The sequence below is a fragment of the Cebus imitator genome, unplaced genomic scaffold (genome assembly GCF_001604975.1).
Source record: "Cebus imitator isolate Cc_AM_T3 unplaced genomic scaffold, Cebus_imitator-1.0 Scaffold49, whole genome shotgun sequence".
In the NCBI taxonomy this organism is placed as follows: domain Eukaryota; kingdom Metazoa; phylum Chordata; class Mammalia; order Primates; family Cebidae; genus Cebus; species Cebus imitator.
The window spans coordinates 6,151,570-6,173,833 of record NW_016107364.1 but is presented as its reverse complement, the minus strand read 5'-3'; the positions used below and the strand labels follow the sequence as shown (position 1 = coordinate 6,173,833).

The 22,264-nt window shown below is 42.2% G+C and overlaps 2 protein-coding genes across 2 annotated transcripts in view; both read right to left on the bottom strand.

The window, feature by feature from the left end:
* Positions 1-6,587, bottom strand: part of ZNF407 (zinc finger protein 407) — a 476,193-nt gene extending 469,606 nt beyond the window's left edge. Inside the window, exon 1 of the mRNA XM_017527494.2 lies at positions 5,794-6,587. The gene's annotated coding sequence lies outside the window, so the exon portion shown is untranslated. The remainder of the gene's footprint in view (positions 1-5,793) is intronic.
* Positions 6,588-20,360: 13,773 nt separating this feature from the next.
* Positions 20,361-22,264, bottom strand: part of CNDP1 (carnosine dipeptidase 1) — a 30,712-nt gene continuing 28,808 nt past the window's right edge. Inside the window, exons 11-12 of the mRNA XM_037738146.1 lie at positions 21,686-21,833; positions 20,361-20,891 (exon numbers count right to left, since the gene is read on the bottom strand). Of these exons, the coding sequence (XP_037594074.1) occupies positions 20,825-20,891; positions 21,686-21,833 (215 nt within the window). The 3' untranslated portion in view covers positions 20,361-20,824. The remainder of the gene's footprint in view (positions 20,892-21,685; positions 21,834-22,264) is intronic.

The window sequence follows — 22,264 nt, the reverse complement described above, 5'->3', positions numbered from 1 at the left end:
GCTCACCAAGACATCTTGTTAAGTCTGAAATTACTTAACAGTGGTTACCTCTGGAAGAGTGCCTGAGATCAGGAAGTACTTATTCTCTCCAGTGCTTAAATGTTAAGACAAAAACTAACAACCATCAAAAAAAAGCTTAAGAATAGAGAATGCTTCTCTCCATGAAGAACCTTTCAGGTACTGATTACCCAGCCTGCCTTACCTGGTTGGGCTTTACTGTCTGAATTGCTTCATGGAGAGAAGATACTGTTGTCACTTGCTTTGCTCACATTAAAAGAATGGGCACTTACATTAAAAGAATGGGCACTTCTAGAAGGAAACTCAAGAAACTGTTCATAGTGACTGTCTGTGGAGAGCAGCCCCAGGAGTCTGAGGCATCACTGTACTATTTGCAATTTTCCACTGTGTGCATGCATGGCTTTTTCAATCGTAAACAACTAGATAAGTAACTGAAGGGCTCTTTTCCTCTGAGGGGACTTCCTTTCCTCTGAGAAGTCTCCCTAAACCTTCTTCCAAGTTAAAGCAAGATTCCTTATCATCAACTCTCACCGCATCCAAGCAGCACAGTGAGTGGTATAGGACTCAAAACTTTCTTTAAATACATGCTAAGACATGAACAAACGCATGAACCTGTTATTGGCTCCCCAGTGCCCTTACAATATGCTCTTCAAGCATTACCTCAGCCTTCAAGGTCCTTCACAGTTTGGCCCCTGCTTCCAACTGCTACACTGCCCAGTGCTCGGCTGGGCTGCCTGGGAGCCTGAGCTCTCTCCTGAATGCCCTGCCCCCACAGAGCTGGCATCCTCAAGAGTTCCCCTGAGGAGCCTTCCTTGCCCCCAACTCCCCTCACACACTCAGCCTTCTGCATCCTGGGCTGCACGATACTGCAAAGGGTGTTTCCCAGCAGGACCAGGGCAATGTGTTCATCTCATGCTTCCTTAGATCTCTAACAACTCACAGATTACACTGGACATAAGAGAAGCTTAAAAAAAAATTGAATGAATCAATGCTAAAATATCATAGATGGTAATATAGCTTAGTGACTAAAAATAGGAGTTCTGAAGTCAGACCATCTTGGTTCAAATCCCGGCTCTATCTTTAATACCTGTGTCACCTTGCACAAGCTATTTATCCTAAATTTAAGTGTCCCATAAATCAATAAAAGGTAGCACATACCTCAAAGGATCTGGGGAGATGAACTGGGACTATGTGTAGAGGCACCCGGCACAGTGTTTATATAAAGAGCTCAAAAACATTATTATTGTTACTTCCAGTGAATTCTATATTGATCTGCCTTTTATTGTCCCTACGTACTTTGTACTTTGAAAGCTTCCAGTTTTCTCGGCTATACTCAAGAGAACCTAACTATTAAACAAGGATTGTTATATCTGGAAACTATTCTATGAGTCCTCATAAGGAAAAATAAAACTTAAGGAAAGCAATGTTGGAGACCACCATCTATCTCCATCTTCTCCCGCAAAAGGTTCTCCTTTCAGGGCTCAATTCCAGAAGTTCCAGATTTTATTTTATTTAGGGAGGCGGTAATTCCTTCACACTCCTACACTGTCATCACTTTCCTGCAAGGCTATTTCTGGGTTTTATTCCAGGTAGTTGGAATTACAAGATAATCAAGTAAGCAGAGAGTTATTACAATCATGATCTACCCATAGAATTATGATAAGATGTTCTAGTCACAAGACAATACTGATACTATCAGAATAAAAAGTCCACTACAAAAAATATACAGGAGATGTGGACCCCTCACTAGTGATGTAAGCAAGATTCATATGTAGGTGTAGCTATATACATATATACGTATGCCTATATTGTATAGAGACATGTTATACACATATAACTGTACTTTCTTTCTGCTTCAAACTACTCACACTGAGGCCATTAAATTCCACCATATTTACTGATTCCTCTTGATACACTTTAGATGTGCATCCCCTCCAAATTTCATGCTCAAATGAGTCCTCAATGTTGGAGGTAGGGCCCAGTGTGTGGAGACTGAATTATGGAAGGGGATTTCCTCATGAATGACTTGGTGCTTTCCTAAGATGGTGAGTGAGTTCTCGTTAAGAGCTGGCTGTTTAAAGTGTGTGGCACCTCCCCACTGTCTTGCTCCTGCTCTTGCCATGGGATATGCTGGCTCCCCCTTTGCCTTTTGCCATAATGGAGAGCTTCCTGAGGCTTCACCAGCAGATGCCAGTGCCACGCTTCCCACAGAGCCTGCAGAACCATGAGCCAATTAAACCTCTTTTCATTTTAGGCAATGCAAGAATGGCCTAACATCTCCTTCTATGCGTAAGACATCAGGCAAGAGACTTGGGATGCATATACATGAAAGCAGTCTTGCCACAATCTAGTGAAGAAGGCGGACGGACATGGACACACACACACACACACACACAAATTAACTGGAGGAACCAAGGCTGGCTGTAGTGAGATGCTGATGGTCCTCTGGGATTGCAGACTCATCAATACAGTTGTGTGTCCACAAAAATGAGCCCACATTGAACTATCACTGGGACATGTGCTCACCTTCCATCGCCACACAGGGAACACAGGCTCTACCCAGTCACCCAAAGCAGATACTTCAGTGTCCACCGTGACTCATCCATCTCAGCCCTCTCACCTACTCCATCCCTGAATCCACACCACTAACTGAACATGCACAATCCACTCACTTCCCCTACCTCTGGGCAACTATCCTAGTTCAGACTTCCAAGATGTCTAACCTAGTATCAATGCAACAGCCTCTGAAAGATCCCAGTCCCCTAGCCTTACACCATGCCAACTGGTCTCCATAGTTGCCACTGAAGTGCTTAAACAAACAAAAGTATGCACATGCCACTATGCTGCCTACATTTCTTCAAGAGGACCTCTCCAGCCTTATCTTCCACACCTCCTCTCATACTCCATGATCCAGCCAGCCTAAACACTTTTCAAGTCTTGAAATGTTCCACACTACCTTCTGACACCTGGGGGTCCTCTACCTGAAACTTGATTCCCTATCCGCTCTTTATCTCTTTGCCCAGTGAGTTCCTATTCATTCTCTGGTTGTCAGTCCCTCTTGGTATTCCTCCCTAACCTCTCTAGACTTGCCAGGCTCAGTGGTTATGCTGAACAGTTTTGTTTTTGGGGCTATACACAGCCCAAGCTGCCTTCTTATATAGTAGGAATCCTTTGGGGCATGGGTCTTTGTGAGAAATAAAGACCATCTCTCCATCTGCCTGCTGCCTGGCAACCGCAGTGGCTTGGAAGAAAATGTCACAAAGATGCAAGAGCAATAAGAGATTTTTCAGTGGTAGAAGAGAGTCAACAGTCCAGCAACAGAGGTGGCAGTTTCTCCAGTGGCAATGTCACCAGCAGCAAAATTCTAGGCAGACTATTTACGTGATATTGCATTGGCTGTGGCCCCATCCAGCCAGCCTCTTTTGGTTACTGCCTGTTTTTTGAATACAGTTCCCCAGCCTTCCCATCATTTCTGAAAGCCATCTATAGACTTCCAAAAAATTCGTTTTTTGCTTAAGTCAGCCAAGTCCATTGCCATGGTTGACAATCAAGAATAATGACTGGCACTGTGACACTCTGTGGGCATGATATTAGACTGCACTGCCAATGCACATTTGCTTATCTATATTCCCCACTATCTTATCATTTTACTCTAGTGCAATAGCTGGTACAAAGTAAGCATGCACTAAATGCTTCCAGAAGGAATTACTTAGTCCACTAGTAATCAGAGTGGGAAAGCAAGGAAAACTCTCAGTGGAGGACCACAGTACATTCCTAAAAACCAATCTCATCTACAGTCGAAAGAGTCACAACTACCAATTAGAAATATACAGCTTAGTTTATCCGCCAATTCATGGATTTAGAAAATAGGATTCTTCTATCTGGGATACGAACCACCTTCTTAAAGGAGACCAGAAGGAGAAGGATCAAACTAGGAGAGTCTATTTGATTAAGGAGTTATTTTATTAGCAAGTTATACTCTAATAAAACAAACATAATTGGAATGAATGTTGGAGAAAATGTCCCTTCGACCAGGTGAATACTCACTAGTCCTAGAGATCTAACTCAAATACTGTAACATATCCTGCAAGCTTTCACCACTCCTCACCGTCAATCAGCCATAACTTCCACTGTGCTCCCTCACCTCCATTTTAGTGCTTAGAAAAAAAGTATTGTATTTATTTATATGTGTCTCTTCAAGCAGATCTCAAAATCCTCTAGGGAAGTAGATTACTATTTCCAACACCTAGAAGGGTGTTTGGCACAAAGCAAGGACCAGTGTTTCTGAAGTGGAGCCACTCTGCTCTGCTTAAAAGGTACCAATGGAATTGTCCTATTGTTTGCAACTTTCTGTAAATGTTAATTTATTCCAAAATAAAGCTTTAAAAAACGCACCAGTAGCAACTGTGTTATCAGCAATTATCACACCTGCCTTAGATGTCAAAGAGAGCTTTACCTTGTGACAGTAGCAGTTAGTAATTTTGTATACAGCAAAGTGAGTCTCAGTTTGTAAAAAAAGGAGTAATTCCTACTACACAAGACTGCCACACTAAATTAAGCACAGTGAGTATGCCAAATGGCATATGAGCTTTTCCAACACGGTTCTAAAGGGTGCACGTTAAGGCCCTGTCTACAGTGTTCTAAGGGGACTAGCACCTCATCACAAAACAGATACATGCTACGACTATGCTGCCACTAGGCACAGACTGCAAGGCTGTAACTCAGATCACTATTAAGACCGTGATTACCTATAAAATAATTCTACATGTGTGTCTGTGTAAGTGGTTTGTCCTATTCCAGAACTCCCCAAAGAAATAAATGGGCTACACAAAACCCAGCGCAACCAACAGAGGTCGGCGGCCGCTGCCCCCGCCTCCACCAGCTTAAACTCCAGGAAGCCACGCACCCAGGGCGTGCTAGCTGGCTGGGAAAAGTGAGCATCTACTGGGAAGCCCCAACGCTGCCAGCAGCGGCGTCGGGCAGCCGGGGATCTCCCCGCAGTGGCGCAGAGTGGGCTGACGTCGGGAGTGGCCAGGACCCTTCGCTGCCACCGCGGTGCTCTCGGTCACCGTACTTGTGTGCCGTCCGCTCGCCCACACCAGCGTCGCTTAACGGAAGACGCGAGTGGCACCGGCGCAGCCGGGGCACCTGGGGGTGAATCGAGAGTGGGCGGGCGGTCCAGGGAACCCCTGCTGGAAACCAGACGCTAAATCTTGCAGCTCTGCAGAGAGGCGAGCATCTGCTGTCCCTTAGAGAGCAATCTGGGAAAACGAGAACGGCCCGATTTCGGTGCAGGGGTGCGTGCCGAGGTGGCGGGGGCCTGTTTCTGCGCGGACAGGCGGACCGGGCGGGGGACACGGAGGCCACGCTGGGTCCGCAGCCCCGAGGTGTCCACGAGAGCTCCGCCCGTGGGACGGCGCGGCGCGAGGCTGCCCGCGGGACGGGCCTGCGGAGCGAGCGGGTGAGAGGGCAGGGCAGGGCGGAGGCGGCGGCGGAGGGCGCCGGGGGAAGGAGGGCGGCGAGGCAGCGTGAGCGAGCGAGCGAGCGAGCGAGGGTGTGTGTCCGGGGGTGAGTCTGGGCGGGTGTCGGGAAGGAAGGCGACAGGGAGGGGCGGAGGCGGGGGGAGGGGGGAGGAGAAAGAGCGAAGGGCCCAGACGGGGCTCCGGGCGCCCAGCCGCCAGGCTCCGAGTCCTCAAGCCACCTCCCCCAGGCCCCGCGCTGACGCTGGACGGTCCCCGCCTCCAAACCCCCCGCCCCGGCCAGAGAATAACTTACCTGTTTGGCGACGGAATCGCTCCTGCTCGCCCCTCTGACTGACTCCTCCGGCTCACCGTCTTCCCTTTGGGAGGAAGGGGCGGGACATCCTGTTTCTCCGTTGGAGGACTTCCGGCGGCTTTCAGGGCGACTCCGTCGTGGATGCAGAGCTGGACACCACAATCAAAAACAGAATCGTGGAACTGGTTTAGTAAAATCCAGGTCGAGTTCCTTGTTTTTTATCCAAGTGGCCGGCAGGCCCATGTGCTGTCTTGTTTTTAACCCATCAGCTCTTGCCGGAAGCCGCTCAGAGATAAAATAGGAAGTCCCTCCCCTCCCCTGGAGAAGGAAAACGGAAAGCCGAAGGAGTCAATCTAAATACGAGGCGCGTGTCGGGCTCGCAGGCCGGCGCTGTCAGCCGGGTAGGGCCGCCTGGAGTTTCTAGAGGGTCCCAGAACGGGTTCTTCCCGGGCCGATCCCGCCTGCTTTCTGCTCCGTCCCTCCACCCGGCCCCCGCTCTCTGTAAGGGACCCCGAGGGTGACGCCAGAAACACGGAGAAGGCCCAGACCCGCGAGGCCTGCGCTGGCGAACGCAGCTCGCTGCTGCTCTGCCTGCTTCCCCCGGGCCTGGAGTGGCTCCTGTCGCTTCTGGCGATCTCATTTCGAGAAATGACTTGCGTGCAAGGCGACGATATGAGAAAAATCTCTCAAATGGCTCCCAAAATGAGGTCCTTGATTCAGAGGCCACAGGAAGCCGCCAACCGAGCTCTGATACCAAAGAGGAGGCCAAGAAGCGGAACGTGGCTTGGTGGCCCGTTTGGCAATAAAAGCTGAAACACCTTGGGTATTTAAAACGTTCGACAAGGACTTTTTTATGAACGTTAACGGCACAACACACGGGCTTGTTAAAGGAAAAAAAAGGCAGGACTCCAGGATGTGGTGGTTAGCAGCCCGCCTGCTCCCTTGTGCAGGTCCCCTCATGAACCTCGAGTTAAGAGATTTTTCTTCTGAAACTCAGAATCTAGTAGGGAAGACCTGTGTAGACGAATAAATACATCACAGCTTGTTAAGTGCTGTGACAAAGACGCAGTGAAATCCTGCTGGAGGTCATCTGCCGTACTGAAGAGTTTTGGCTATGCTGTAGGCACAGGGTTAGGGATAGGGTTAGGGTTAAACTCTGTAATGGGATGTTATGTGATCAGATTTCTCTTTAGGAAGATAATTGGCCAGGCCAGGCGTGGTAGCTCACGCCTTTAATTCCAATGCTTTGGAGGCCGAGACGGGTAGATTGCTTGAGGCTAGGAGTTCGAGACCAGCGTGGTCAACATGGTGATACCCTGTCTCTGCTCAAAATTTAAAAAATTATCCGGGCGTTGTGGTGCGAGCCTGTAATTCCAGCTACTCGAAGGGTGAGGTGTGAGAATCGCTTGAACTGGTGGCGGAGACTGCAGTGAGCCAAAATCGTGCCACTGTACTCCAACCTGGACAACAGAGCGAGACTCCGTCTCAAAAAATAATAATAATTGTAAGTAAATGGATTTTTTTAATGTTCTAAAGATAGGCTTTCTAGACCAAATCATCACTCAAGTCTAAGTCCAACACAGTTCAGTTTAATTCTATTCAAATTAGAATACATTAAAGTGATAATTCCTTACCTTTTTTAAATAGTTCATAGAGACTTTTTCGTCGACATCTGGTTCAATTCTGATTGTAATCCACATGAATTCTCTTATCATCCACACCAAGGAACAGTAATTTAGAAGACTCTAATAAACTATTCCAAGATCACACAGCTAGTAAAAATGGAATTCGACTTTCAACCCCAGAGTCGACCTTTTCCATCTATCGTAGACTCAGTTTAATATTGATAGTTTAAAATTCTAGAGAAAAATATGGAAAACAATTTCCTCACAACAATAACATTGACCAGCCTGCCAATGTTATTTTTATTCCATTAACCAACATGTATTGGGTGCCTGTTGTATAAAAGATAAAACTGGGTTCTGCCTTCAAAGAGTTCCCTTGAAATTTAAGATTTAAAAATTTAGTACTTGATACAGTCTTTTAATAACTATTGCAACAGTGTTGGTCTTGTATGACAAGGTGATAAATTTCTTAACAAAAGCTAGCACAATTCTGTATATGGATTGGGCATTCTGCTGGTCTTTGGGTGATTTATCTTGCTACCTTTCTTTCTTTGGGTGTTTAGTTAACATTTATCTTCCTCCTTTGAGCAATGAAGTAAAATCTGAGTTTCTTTTTCAGTTCTATTTTAAGTTGAGTATTTTGAGTTAGTAAGACAGGACCTTAAAGAAGTCAGTTTGACCTCATTTCCAACTGAGCGATTCCATTGGTCTGATTGAAGACTAATTGTCTGATTCTAAGGCAAAAGGGAAGTCTTTTTTTTCTTCCTCTCTTTCTTTTTGAATGAATAATGCTTGACATGGATAACACAGACTTGTAGTAAAGACTGAGAGCTCTAGTGATGAAAACACCATTGAAAAAATTACAACTGAGAAAACTATAACAGTGAAAGAGATCTGACCTAACCAATTCCATCTTGCTTCTAAACTCCAAGCTGTCCTTGTTCATTCCTGGGCATAGGCAGAACTAACTCTGGGAGGAACTTCGTTTATAGTGTAACTTTGAAACAAAGTTGATAACAGCTAATTCCGAAAACAAACCCCCTTCTTGCCTGGGAACCTTTGTCGGACTAACAAATTAGCCACAAGATTAGAAATTATATTTTAGGAGTCATGCAGCTGGAGGCCACAAGACTCTTAACCTCCCCAGTTGCTCCTAAGGATAACATCACTATTGTAAAACCCAAGACTGGTGCTTGAGATGTTTTTCAGAGCCTACACACATGGATCAGCTGGTACCACTCAGATGGATAAACTTGTTCATCTAGTCCTGTGGCCCCCACCCAAGTACTGACTCAGTGGAAGAGGACAGTTTCATCTTCCTATAATTTCATGTCACACAGGAGAAATCAATTCTTCTAACTCCCTGGTCTCCTACTCCCCAAATTCTCCTTTATAAATCACAGTCTGAATTTTCAGGGGACTGATTTAAGTAATAGTAAAACTCTGGTCTCCTGTTCAGCCAGCTCTATGTGAATTCAACTCTTTATTGCACTTCCTCTGTCTTGATGAATTCACTCTGTCTGGGCAACGGGCAAGATGAACATGTTGTGTGTTTAAAATGATACAAGGAGCACCTGGGTCAAGACTTGCTCAAAGCCAGCTCCACCTGAGACCTGTTAACCAAAAAAAAACCAAAAATTCCTTTTTTTATTTAAATCCTTTTACTTGCATCGTGACATGACGCAACCTACCTGATACAGAGGTTTCGATACCAAATCCACCAGTTACAGCCTTAAGAAAGCTGCAGAGGAAAAATTCAGAGCAAAGATTTTCCGTCTTCATAAGTTCAAAATGTATAATCATGCCTGAGCAAAGAAAGCAATCAACATATTCACATCTTTTTCTGGGTATATGTGATATTTTTCCAGTGGATAATGAATAGTAAACACTTTTACAGTAGCAGGTTGACAAATTAAAATGAGAATGTACAAAAGAAATTAAAATATATCAGCTATTTTAGAAAGCCAGGCATTATGCTACAAACCTTATATGCATTATCTCAAATAATTGTTATAACCACTCTAAATAGATTATTTCCATTTTACAGATGAGAAAAATGAGGCTCAAATAGGTGACATCATGTTCTCTGATTTTGTCTACGTTGTGTACCTTGTGACAATTTTCCTCTAATACCCTAAGCATATGTTCACCTGCATGCTGCTTCTACTATTCTGGACCTCTGCACTGGTTATAATCCCAACAGAGTGGCTCGCTGAGAGGAGGGAGATACTTTACAGATGCGGCACTAGCACTTCACCCTAACATCTTCTCCATACTGAGGCAACATTTTTGAATACACAGAGAATGTCTAGGATTCAACTGTTGAGAAAAATTGATGTAAGTCTGTTTGTCTCAAAGCTATCAGGAACTACAGTTTTATTAACCTAAATATATACCTGGTTTGATGATGACTATGTAGATGTATTTTTAGCTTATTATTATTTGTGTCCATCAGCCAATGAGTGGATAAAGAAAATGTGATATATATACACTATGGAATACTACTCATCCGTAAAAAGGAATGAAATAATGGCATTTGCAGCAACCTGGATGGAATTAGAGACCATTATTCTAAGTGAAGTAACTCAAGAATGGAAAACCAAACATTTTATGTTCTCATAAGTGAGAGCTAAGCTATGAGGATGCAAAGGCGTAAGAATGATACAGTGGACTTTGGGGACTTGAGAGGTGAAGGATAAAAGACTACACATTGGATACAGCATGCACTGCTTGAGTGATGGGTGCGTCAAAATCTCAGAAATCATCACTGAAGAACTTCCCCATGTAACCAAAAACCACCCGTTCCACAAAAACTATGGAAATAATAATATGTTTTTTTTTTTTTCAATTTTGAGATTGAGTCTTACTCTGTGGCCCAGGCTGGAGTGCAGAGGAGTGATCTTGGCTCACTGCAACCTCCACCTCCCAGGTTCAAGCTATTCTGCCTCAGCCTCCCCAGTAGCTGGGACTACAGGCATGCCCCACCACACCTGGCTAATTTTTTGTATTTTTAGTAGAGACGGGGTTTCATAGTGTTAGACAGGATGGTCTCCATGTCCTGACGTTGTGATCTGCCCACCTCAGCCTTCCAAAGTTCTGGGATTACAGGCATGAGCCACCACACCCGGCCCGAAATAACATTTTTAAAACTTTACTATTTTTGGATAAAATTTTCATACATTCTCAGAAAAAAATTTAGAATTGAGGTATCTAATAGAGAACCGAGTTAAATTATTGCCACGGAAAAACACAGCAAGTGGCATAGCCACTTTATGAATTTATCAGTGAGCAATGGCTAGATTACGCTTACTGGTTTATAACCAAATCTTAGTAGTTTATAACAACAAATGTTTATTGTTAATTCTCACTACAAATTCATCACGACATTGCTGGATGCTACACTCCATGTCTACTCTCTGCGGGACCCAGATTCATGGGACCTCTGCTATCCACATTAAAGAGAAAGAGAAGACGACAACATGCACCAGTTCTTGAAGCCTTGGCCAGAAGTAAAATATATCTTACCTGTTCACATTGTATTGGGCCAGGGCAACTATCATGGCCACAAGTGACTTCAAAAGGATGGGGAAGTGCAATCTTGGACCATGTGTCAGAAGAAATGAAAACATTTGGTGAAGAGCGGTAATGACTGTCTTTACAGGAAAAAAACAGAAAAAATAGACATGATTTCTTATTTCAGTTTCATCATTTCATCCTACTGTGTTACCTAAACCTTCTGAACCTCAGTTTCATATTACTAAAATGGAATAGTGATAAAGATGATATTCACTTCAAGGACTTTGTATTAACTAGGATAAAAAAAATTTGAAAACTGTAGAAAGTTATGCAAATTAGAAATGTATAATATTACTGTTTTGAGAGTGATGGTGAAATATAGAATAACTGAAAGGATAACACAAAGCAGTTATACCAGGAGGCTTTTTAGCTGCAGTTAATAGAAATGAACCTCCACTACTTTAATCAATAAAAAAGTGTATCAGCTCACAAATTTGTTGTCCAGATATAAAGGAGGCTTCAGAATTTATTGACTTCGGAGTTGAATGTTGGTATCAAGGACCTAGATGTTTCTCATCACTCTGCACTTCAATTCTCAATGCCTGAACGTCAGGCTGTAGTAAGATGCCTAGAGTGATTCCAGGGATAACATCTAGAGAGAAAAATGTCCCAGGAAGAAAAGAGAACTCCTTTACTTATGATTTTCCTCTTAAAAGAAAAGGAACCTCCCAAAAGCCCCCAGCAAGTATGCCTTCATATCCCATGGCCAGAAGTGGTTCACGTGTGGACCCTGAGCTAAGCACTGCAAATAGGAATGGGATCGCCTGCAGGCCTCAGTGACTTCCTGGATCTTGGGAAGGTGTCAGCTGTACCTGTGGCACTTGGCTGAGTGGGAAAGTGGTGGAAAGAAAACAAAGCAAGTATTAGGAAGGAAAGGGGGAAATGGATCCAGGGTAGGAGGCCAATAGTTTAGTTATCTCAACAAAATATGATTTATTTCATCTTTATAAATGTGATGATCTAATTTAATACGTTCAATCAATGAAGTAAAAGAAAGTGTAAGGGCAATGTGACATCTGTCATTCTCAGTTGAGATTTGAGAGGTAAACCAACCAAGAACCGGTGGTGACCTGGGTCCTCACTGCCACTGTATTCTTGTACTGGACACTCCCTAGCAAGAGATTTCAGCTTCAGAACAAAGAAAATCCCAACTTGTAACTGCATTATACACACCCCAGCAGCACACATAAGTTGATTTCTAATTATTCCTCTTTAAGAAATTGTTTGTGGAATATTTCTGTCCTGCTTATAAATGGAAAAATAGAAAATTAAAACAACAAAAATAAATAATGGCACGTATTGAATGTCTACTGCATGCTGGGCACTGTGCTAAGTGTTCTGCATATATTGTCATTGTGCTGCCAACGACTCTGCAATAAAGATTTTCCCATTCCTACTTTACAGCTAAGGAAACCAAGGCTCAAAGAAATAACATATTTTGCCCAAGATTATCCAACTGGTAAAATCTGGAGTCCAAATTTGAACGAGAGTCCATTCAACACACTTTCACCTCTACACCAGTGGTTCCTGAGTTTGCTGCACATTAGAATCACCTCAAGAACTTTAAAAATTCCCAGGTTATACCCTATAGCAAGTAAATTAGAGAGTCAGGCAGGGGGAGAGGAACCCAAGCATAGGTACTTTGTAAAGTCCCCAGGTAATTCCAATGTGGAGAAAAGTTTGGGAACCACTGTGCTATATTATGTTGCCTCTTCAAGCAGGAATTTAAACCAGGATCTTTTCTTCCAAGGCCAAGGACAGTGAATGATGTCTTATGGTATACACTCTCATTCCCAAGTGATCCTCTTCCTCAGGAGTTCTGCTTTCGGGGAACTAATTTCAAGTTTCCCTTTCACTGCTTTCTCACCAATCCCAAGCTAAAAATCTTACAGGAGGCTTTTGTCAACAGGAAGAATGGACACCTGGACTATCTCAGAAGAACTTTTGAATTCATGATCAATGGTGTGTTTTCCCTAATTAAGATAAAAAAGCAAGAAAAAATATTAGGTTTAATTTTCTTCTTACAAGTTAATCACTCAGACTCACCTGGAATTTAGAAAGCATTTAATTTCTGACCTCATTTTTTTTCTTTATAATTTTTATTTTAATATAATTTCAGACTTACCATAAAATTGTTTAAAAGGACAAAGAACTCCCATATACTACTCACCCAGATTCTATAATGTTCACATTTTACCATATTTACTTTATGGTTTTATGGACATTTTTTCTGAGCCACCACAATGCAATTATCAAAATCAGATTATTACACATTTATCTAATAATCAGACCTTACTCGTATTTTTGCACTCATTTTTTTGTCTTGCTCCCCTATATTTTTTGCATATAATCTCCAAAGGGATTTATAGCTGAAAGTTATAGATAATGCATAGAGAAAATGAATAGTAAAATGAGAAGACTTAATTCAACTGTTATTAATTATATTAAATGTTAGTGACTGAACACTTCAGTTAAAAGGAAGAGATTACCAGATTGGATTAAAAAGCAAATCTTAGCCCATCTGACGTGTATAAGAGATGTTTGTTAAATTAAAAGGTATATTTAAATGTCTTCTGGCCTCCATTTGCTTCTGATAAGCAATCAGAGGTCATTCATATCTTTGCTTGCTTTTATGGTTCCCTATATGTCATTTGCCATTTTTGCTGTGTGCATTAAAGATTTTCTCTTTATACTTTTTTTTCTATAATTTGTGATATGACTAGACATGATTTTCATCAGATTTTTCCTGCTCAGCACTTTCTGACCTTTAAAAATCTGTAAATATATGTCTTTCACCAAATTTGGAAAGCTTAGGGCCATTATTTCTCCAAATAACTTTCTTTTACTCTTTCAGTTTCTTTTGGTCTCTAAGTAAATATGTTACACCTTTTGATATTATACACAACTCACCATACCTCTGCCCAGTTTTTCCATTATTTTTTATCTGACTTTCAGGTTGGTAAGTTTTACCGATCTATCTCCCATGTTCCCTGATTCCTTCTTCTGTGGCCTCCAACCTTCTGTTAAAATCAACTTGTGATTTATTTCAGATATTATGTTTTTAAGTTCTCAAATTTTGTTTTTTCTTTTAATTTCTGTTTCTGATGAAATTTCCTATTTGCTTATTTATTAGAGACACATTTTCCTTTATGTCTTTGAGCACAGTTATAATAGCTGCCTTGAAATTTTGTCCGCTGATTCGAATAGTTGGAGTATCTTGAGGTTAATTCTCATTAATTTTTTTCTCATTTATTTTAATTATGACTCATGTTTTATTATTTCTTAAATGTCTAGTAATCTTATGATTGTATCCTAGACATTTGAGAAATACAGTGTAGAGATTCCTGATTCTATTCGGTTCTTCTGACAAGCATTAAAGGGTTTTCTGTTTCTTTGTTTTATCAGGCAGTTCCTTTGGCTGTATCCATACCCCATACAATGTCTCTCCTTTCATGGGGAGCAACTAAAATCTCGTGTAGTTTTTTTAGCCTTCACTGAAAGGATTGAATCTGCCTCACGTATGCATAGTTCAGAGATCAACCAGTGATTTAGGCAAAGTATGCGGAATTTGGTGCCTTTTCTCTGTTGCTCCCTCCTTTTTGGAGCTCCTCTCCTTAGTTTTACCTACTAAAGTATCACTGAACTCTGCCTTCTGGGTCTGAAAGTGGGATTTTAAATAAACTATATGGCTTCCTTTATTTGGTTATAATTATTTAAGATTTGAAGGAAGCATGGGTCATTTTGGTGACTAATCATTTTTGATGACTAATTTAAGTGTCATTTAAAGTTCTAATTTCCTTTAAATTAACATTTTTTGTCATTCCATTCAAATGCCTACTTACAATGGCAGTAAGAATATGCTATGAACATTTAACCACCCACACTAGAATTTTAAATCTAAGTTCTTTCTGAATGCTGTTTTGGTGAATTTCAATGTGGGAGGTGAGATGATTTAAAGCTTCAAATTTTCTATTATAGTCAAAGGCATAATTTCTCTGACATCTTTTTTATTCTGCATAAGGAATTACACTAGAATAATGTTTTAAAATAAAATTTGTCCACATAATGACATTTTTTTCAATTCTATCCAAACTAAAATAGCTCAGAAGCATTTATTTACTTATCATAACTGCTAAGAAATTATACTCTCTGGGCACGGTGGCTCATGCCTGTAATCCTAGGAGGCGGAGATGGGTGGATCATTTGAGGTCAGGAGTTCAAACCAGCCTCGCCAACATGGTAGAACCCCTTCTCTACTAAAAATATAAAAAATTAGCTGGATGTGGTGGCAGGCACCTATGATCCCAGCTACTTGGGAGGCTGAGGCAGGAGAATCACTTGAACCCAGAAGGTGGAGGTTGCAGTGAGCCAAGATGACACCATTGTACTCCAGCCTAGGCAACAAGAGTAAAACTCCACTTCAAAGAAAAGAAATTATACTCATTACACCTGTCATCACTTCTCTTCTACATCATGCTGAGAATTAAAAAGAACTCATCATATTGTTGTGGCTCAGAAAATTTCCTGTGTTCTTATCTTTGTATTTTATCAATTGATTAAGGCTTTGGACAGCTGAGCAAAGTATAGAACATATCCAACCCAACCTCTGCCTCCCAAGAGCTTACTTCCTGAAGAAGAAAGTTTTCTCCACATGGTAAAGAGGAAGATGAGCTTTCTTACTTGTTAAGCGCTCTGCAATGTAGAATGTAGATGTTAGAGTTGGTCAGTGGAAGAGCAGAAGGGATATGTGCTACTGTTAGGACTTGGTTTAAGTTTTAATTCATTACGAAAGGCAGTACTATTACAGATTGTTAACATAGTTATGCTAGATCTAACCATAGTACATTAAGATAGAAACAAATATTTTATTTTGTCTTGTATAATCAAGACCTCAAATCATGATTTAATTTGTTAGCCGTTATATGTACAATTACTATTCAAACTTGATCTAAAAAATAACATTAAAAATAACAGATAACACTGAATTCATTTAAAAGTAGACATTTAAAATAGTATAGTTCACTTTTTTTCTTTTTTTTAAGAGGCAGGATCTCCCTATGTTGTCCAGGCTGGTCTCAAACTCTTGGGATTCTCCTGCCTCTGCCTTCCAAAGTGCTGGGATTACAGGCGTGAGCCACACCACACCCGGCCCTTAAAATAGTATAGTATACTATCTACTAAACTAGATTGTGTTTAAAAGTCATTTGGCCCTATCATGAAACAAGTTTGGGGATTTGTTTTTAAGTGAAAACAGCTATCCATAGAAGTGAGAAGCCAGATAGAATAGCAGTTGTTTTCTTTTGTGAGCTTTCTCCTTATTCTTCTTCTGAGAACTTCATTGAGCACATCTTAAGGGTCAGGCACTGGGCTTCTTGCTCTCCTCAGCTTAGCCTCTTGTCACCTGCAGAGCAGTGTCACTTCACTCTGTCCCCTGATTGCTCAAGAGGAATCGTGTGTGTGTGCACGTGTGTGCATGTATGTGTGTGCGTGTAATCTGCCAGTTTTGGAATGTCTGCTTCCCATTCAAAAGTGCTTAGGACATGGTGAAAGCCACATCAGCAGGGATGAAGGGAGCCATGCAGGGCTCCCAGGCTTCTGGTTTGTGGCCTCTGGATGAAGGTGTGGCCCCTGGTATGATACAAGCCCTGCTGGGCACTCTAACACATTGGACAGTTAGCAGCCATTGACACCTCTGCATGGCTTGTTTTTTGTGCTTCTCCCCAGTACTAGCTGCTCCCAAGGTTTCAAACTAGGAATAATGTGAAGTGGAAAGTATAAAGACAGAGAAGTCTGGGAAGGGTAAAGCAGACCTGGTGGGGAAGACCCCAAAAATTGCAGCTGCAGAGTCAAGAGGAGAACTTTAGCAGTCATACTGATCATCTAATGTGTGCAGCGCATGCCACTGATAACTGAAATACAGAGAATGGTAGGACATGGTCTCTGATACTATAGAGCTTAAAGTTTAACAGGAGGGAGAGAGATGCATGAGTGTGCACGGCAGCATGAGAATGGATGATGATTTCAACACTTAAATGTTTCCTGAAGACATACAGTATGCCCGGACCTCTCAAGACATCCTGATAGACAAAACACACATAATCTCTGCCTGTAAAGATGTTACAGTCTAGCAGGAGAGGTGGCAGTTTTCAACTGTAGAAACACCATCATGCATCACTTAAGAAGGAAACTGAGAAATGCGTCCCTGGACACGTGCAGCCACCCTAGAGTGTACCCACGCAAACCTAGACGGTGTAGCCTAACTACACACCTAGGCGGTATGGTGTGGCTTTTTGCTTCTAGGCTACAAACCTGTGCAGCGTGTTACTGTGCTGAGTACTGTAGGCAGTTGCGACGCAGTATCTGTGCATGTAAACATAGAAAAGGAACAGTTACAGTATGCTATTGTAATCTTATGGGACCACTGTCATGTATGTTTATTGTTAGCCAAATTGTCAGTATGCGTGCATGACTATGTATTTAGGAGCAATGATAATAAATGCTACAAAGGAACTATGGAGACTATGGTAGATAATAGGGACACCTCACTTACTCATGGGGAATCAGAAGAAGCTTCCCTGAAAAATTACAACTAAGCTGAGATTTGAAGAATAATGAGGACAGGTGGGAGGGGTTTTAATGAGGCCAAGGAGGTTGTAAGGGCGTTGCTAGAGGAGGGAGAAAATCTGAGAAGGCTCTGAGGCAGGGAAGCTCTTGGATATTTGTGCAGCTGGGAGGATTAGAAGGATAGGGTTATCAGGGTGTATCTAGTGAGGGCAGAGCAAGCCAGAAGAGTAAGCAGAGAGCAGGTTGTGCAGGACTTGTAGACCTTCCTGGGATGTCTGACTTCATCCTAAGACTGAGTTGCCAGTCTAGAGCTTTAAACAGGGTGGGAGGGGCACGCCAGCTACAGCGTGGCACATACAGTTAGAGGGGCTGCCCTGTAAGCAGAGGCTGGTTAGCAAATTCCCAATAACCCAGCAAAACTTAGAGGTGTTGGCTTATGAGCTATGCGAGGTGACGGTGGAACTAGGAGGAAGTGGTGGCTTTTGAGGAATGGGCTGGATGGGCCTTGATACTGAATTGGATTGAAAAGGGGGGGAAGTGTGGAAAACAATGCAGGGCTCTGCTGTCAGCTAGCCGATGGTCCACTTACCAAGGTAGGGAGCACCAGACGGGAACCAGGATAGGGAATGGATGGAAGTTTTTGTAGTAGATGAGTAGCGTTTCAGATGTGAAATGGGCAGGAAGGTCAGTGGGCCGGGTTCTCTGAAGAAGGAACTGGGATCGGAATCACAGGCATCTGGTGAGTACAAAGGCCACGGAGTCCCCAGCATGAGGGTGACAGTGAGAAGCAGCCGGGAGCAAGCCCTCGGGGGAGCCCTGGCTCACTGCATTCTCCCAGCAGCAAGTGCAGAGCAGTGTTGCTGACCAAGGCTCTCACGCTGTCCGCTGCACAATCACCAAACTTTCCAGGCCAGTACATTTTATTTTTATTAATACAACTTAAAGCCAGAAACATACCCAGCCCTCATTGTTTTCCATAAGAGCATCTACCAAACCCAAATGACATTCCTACCCCTAAACCTCATCACAGTAGTTACATTTTAATACGCTATGTCTACCAACAAGCAAATGCATTGCCCTCCTCCAATACAATAAAGTCTCCCCGATGGGCATGTCACAATGTACCCCCAACTATACTGGGTGATTGCTTTTGTCCATATATTTTGTCCATATATATTTGTCCATATATTTTGTGCATATATTTCATCGTTAAAATGTTAAAAAAAAATTTTTAAATTTCTCTCTCCCTTAACTTTTTTGCCTCTGTACAACTGGTTAATGAGTCTAAATCACTAACAACTGAGTATAAGGAGCTTGGAAGATACTCCTTTCTGACTCCCACGTCAGAATAGTGTCTGGGTCACCACCGGGCTCAGCATTGGGTGGAAAACCTGGAGGGAAGAGCTTTGGAGACCCATCCTGACCCTGGGTGAAGAAAAACATGGATATTCCAACTCTGGCAATCCAGGGTTAGAATATCCTAGATTCTACAACCTCCATAACTATTCATCCTCCTCCCCTTCTCTCCTGGGGGCAATGAATAGTTAACTGAGACACTGCTGGTCTCAGGAAGATTTAGCAGGAATGAAGGTCAGTGAATACATCGTGTTGTTTGATGACTTCTTAAATCTGATGGTACCTTAGCCAGAAATGCTTACAGTGTATTTTATAATAAACTTTGGTTAATGGACTAACATGAAGCCTCTAACTCTTTTGCACTGTTAGTCCTTGGGTACAATGCCAAATACATCAGGTAGGTTCGTTCAACAGAACCGAGGAACACCATGAAATCCTACGTCGTTAGATGAGCACAAACTATGCTTAATAGCACAAAATACCCAACACCTGCCGACACTCTGTGACAAGAACTTAGTATTCTATAGGACTGAAGATGTGATGGCTGGAAGTCTCCTTCTTCCAAAGCAAACACCCACCAGAATCCTTCACAAAAGCCCACAACGAGGTTGAGCCCTAAGTTGGGTCCTCTTCTGTGACTAGTATCGGTGGAGTGAATCATTGACTGCCTGCTCCAGTCATTTTAAAGATGGTACAGCACGTTTTTAAACTGATATCTCAAGAACCAACAGAGTGATGGAAAAGTCGAATGCAAATGTGTTCTGCTTTGTTTTCATTTGTAGTCATAATAGAAAAAAATTGTAATAAGTCCCCAAATTATTCTCCCTTAATGTGATTTAAATAATAAATTCATAAGATTGAATTGATTTGTTTATAGACACTTAATTGTAGAAAAATGACATTTTTTGTTGTTTACACCATCAAATCCAATCAAGCCAAACAAGATGGTTAACTAAAATGATTAATGAATGCAGCATTAGCTGATAGCTTTAAATTTAGCATGTGCTACTGATGTCAGGGTTGATTAGTTCTCTATCTAAAACTGATGCTATTAAAAGCTTTGAGCAATTTAGATGTTGTCATTGAGTAAAATTTCAGTGGGGTGAGATAAATTCTATCAGGATTAATTCTGCCATGGTGCAGCATGTGCACAGATGTTGAATAGAGAGTGGGCCTTTTCTGATGGGACAAGAAGAAGGAATGAAAGGCAGAGGGGCCACAAGGTGGCAAAAAAAAAAAAAAAAAAAAAAAAAAAAAAAAAAAAAAAAAAAAAAAAAAAAAACATCTTTGCACAAGGATTCCCAAATGGCATACAAGTAGGAATATTGATCATTTCAGCTTCAGAACTTTTCAAGAAGTGGGAAAAAATAAATGAAGGGGAGGCAAGAGGTTAATACAGTACCATGCTTTAGGAACTCCTCTGAAAATGAATCCATGGGGAAATCATTGTAGTCAGTGGTGGAGACCAACATTTTTATTAATAAGATAAAACGAAAGAGTGGTAACGCAAAGGCGATCATTGGATGGAATGATTACGTGTCACGCGCGCTTGAGGACCTAGAAAGCAAACCGGAGTGATTATGCCAATCAGATTGCAAGGTCGGAGACCTGCTAAAAGGTTAGAAAGAATCCAATCCTGGGGCTCTCAGACAGGACTTGGGGAAATCAGGTTGCTGCAAGCCGCTGTGACTTGAGGAAGGTGTTCAGTGGGGGACCTTAAACCATTTCCAACATCTGTGCCTTTGAAATATTTTATTATTGATCCAAATATCCCCAAGACATTTTAAATGGAAGGGAAAATGTACTATAGCAGACCCAAATTCTATGGATGTTTAGACCCTATCCCTGTCTAGGGATGTGGAGGAGGTGAATCTGTCAGTGGATTAGATCAGACTAGAAGGTTCTGGTGATTAATGCAGCTGGGCCATCTCAAAGAAAAAGGCAGCAAATACTTTGGTTCCCTCTATGTAGTTCCACCTAAGAAGACGAAAAACAAAAAGAAATTTTGTTAAAATTTCCATTCAAATGAAGGAGGAAAAATATTCTGTCATTTAGACAGGAAGATTTGATGTTATAAATTCCATCTAAATTATTTAACATAATTCTGAGATCCCAGTATGAAAGGCACTAAGTTCCATGTGAAAATGCCATTATTATTACTAAGAAGATGAGAATCACTCATAGACTCAAATCCAAAGGTCCATTTTCCTTGATTTCTTATCATTGATATGACATGGATCTCAAAGTCAAACATTGTCTTGTTTCTTGCTAGTCTGGGAGGCTTAGGAGATATTAGTATCTGCCAATAGCACATATAGCAAACATTCCTAAATAGCCTTTTCTGTTTTGCACTGAACATTCGTGTTTCCCCAAACTCCTATGTTGAAGCCCTGACCACCCAATGTATCTGTATTTGGAGAACAGGGCTGGAGGAGATGATAAGGATTAAATTAGGTCAAAATGGGGGTCCTAATCCCATGGGGCTGGTGCCCTTATAAAAAGAGAAGGAGACACCAGAGCCCCCTAACCCCACCATGTGAGCACAGGGACAGCCAGGAAGACAGCCCGCACCCACCAGGAACCAAAGAGGCTGGCACCGATCTAGGGCGTCCAGGCTCCAGAACTGTGAGGAATCAATGTGTGTTGTTTAAGCCCCCAGCCTGTATGATTTTTCATTCTTGCATACATTGAACAGGAGCTCACCCACGTGTAGAAGGGGTGTGTGCAGTGAAGGAAGAAAACAGAGGCACATTGCACAGGCATCAGCTGACCTGTTGATCTTCTCATTCTGTGAGTGTTCTCCATCATCAACAGCTCCCAGCGGAATCATGACCACGCTCTTGTGAACAATCTCCTGGAACATTTTGGCAATTGGAATGGTGGATCCATCCCGTATCATATCTGGGTCTGTTCCAAACACTGAAACAGGAAAAGAAGGCATTTGGATCGAGTAAGGCCAAGACCACCCCCAGTAAGCTCCTCAAGGGCAGTGCCACTTTACCTTCCTCTTTCTTTTTCCTTATTAATCTTTCTTTTTTACTGTTAGATTTGGTGCCTGGGGTAAGGAATCCTTTTGATATCATGCAATTTATATTCTAATATAGATGCTAGAGTCAAGAAGAAAATATCTTCTTCACAATTACCTACTTTAGAAAATATTTTAGGGTCAGGCATGGTGGGTCATGCCTGTAATCCCAGCACTTTGGGAGGCTGAGGTGGGTGGATCGCTTGGGGTCAGGAGTTCGAGACCATCCTGGCCAACATGGTGAAACCCCGTCTCTACTAAAAATACAAAAAATTAGCTGGGCATGGTGGCGCGTGCTTGTGATCCCAGCTACTCAGGAGGCTGA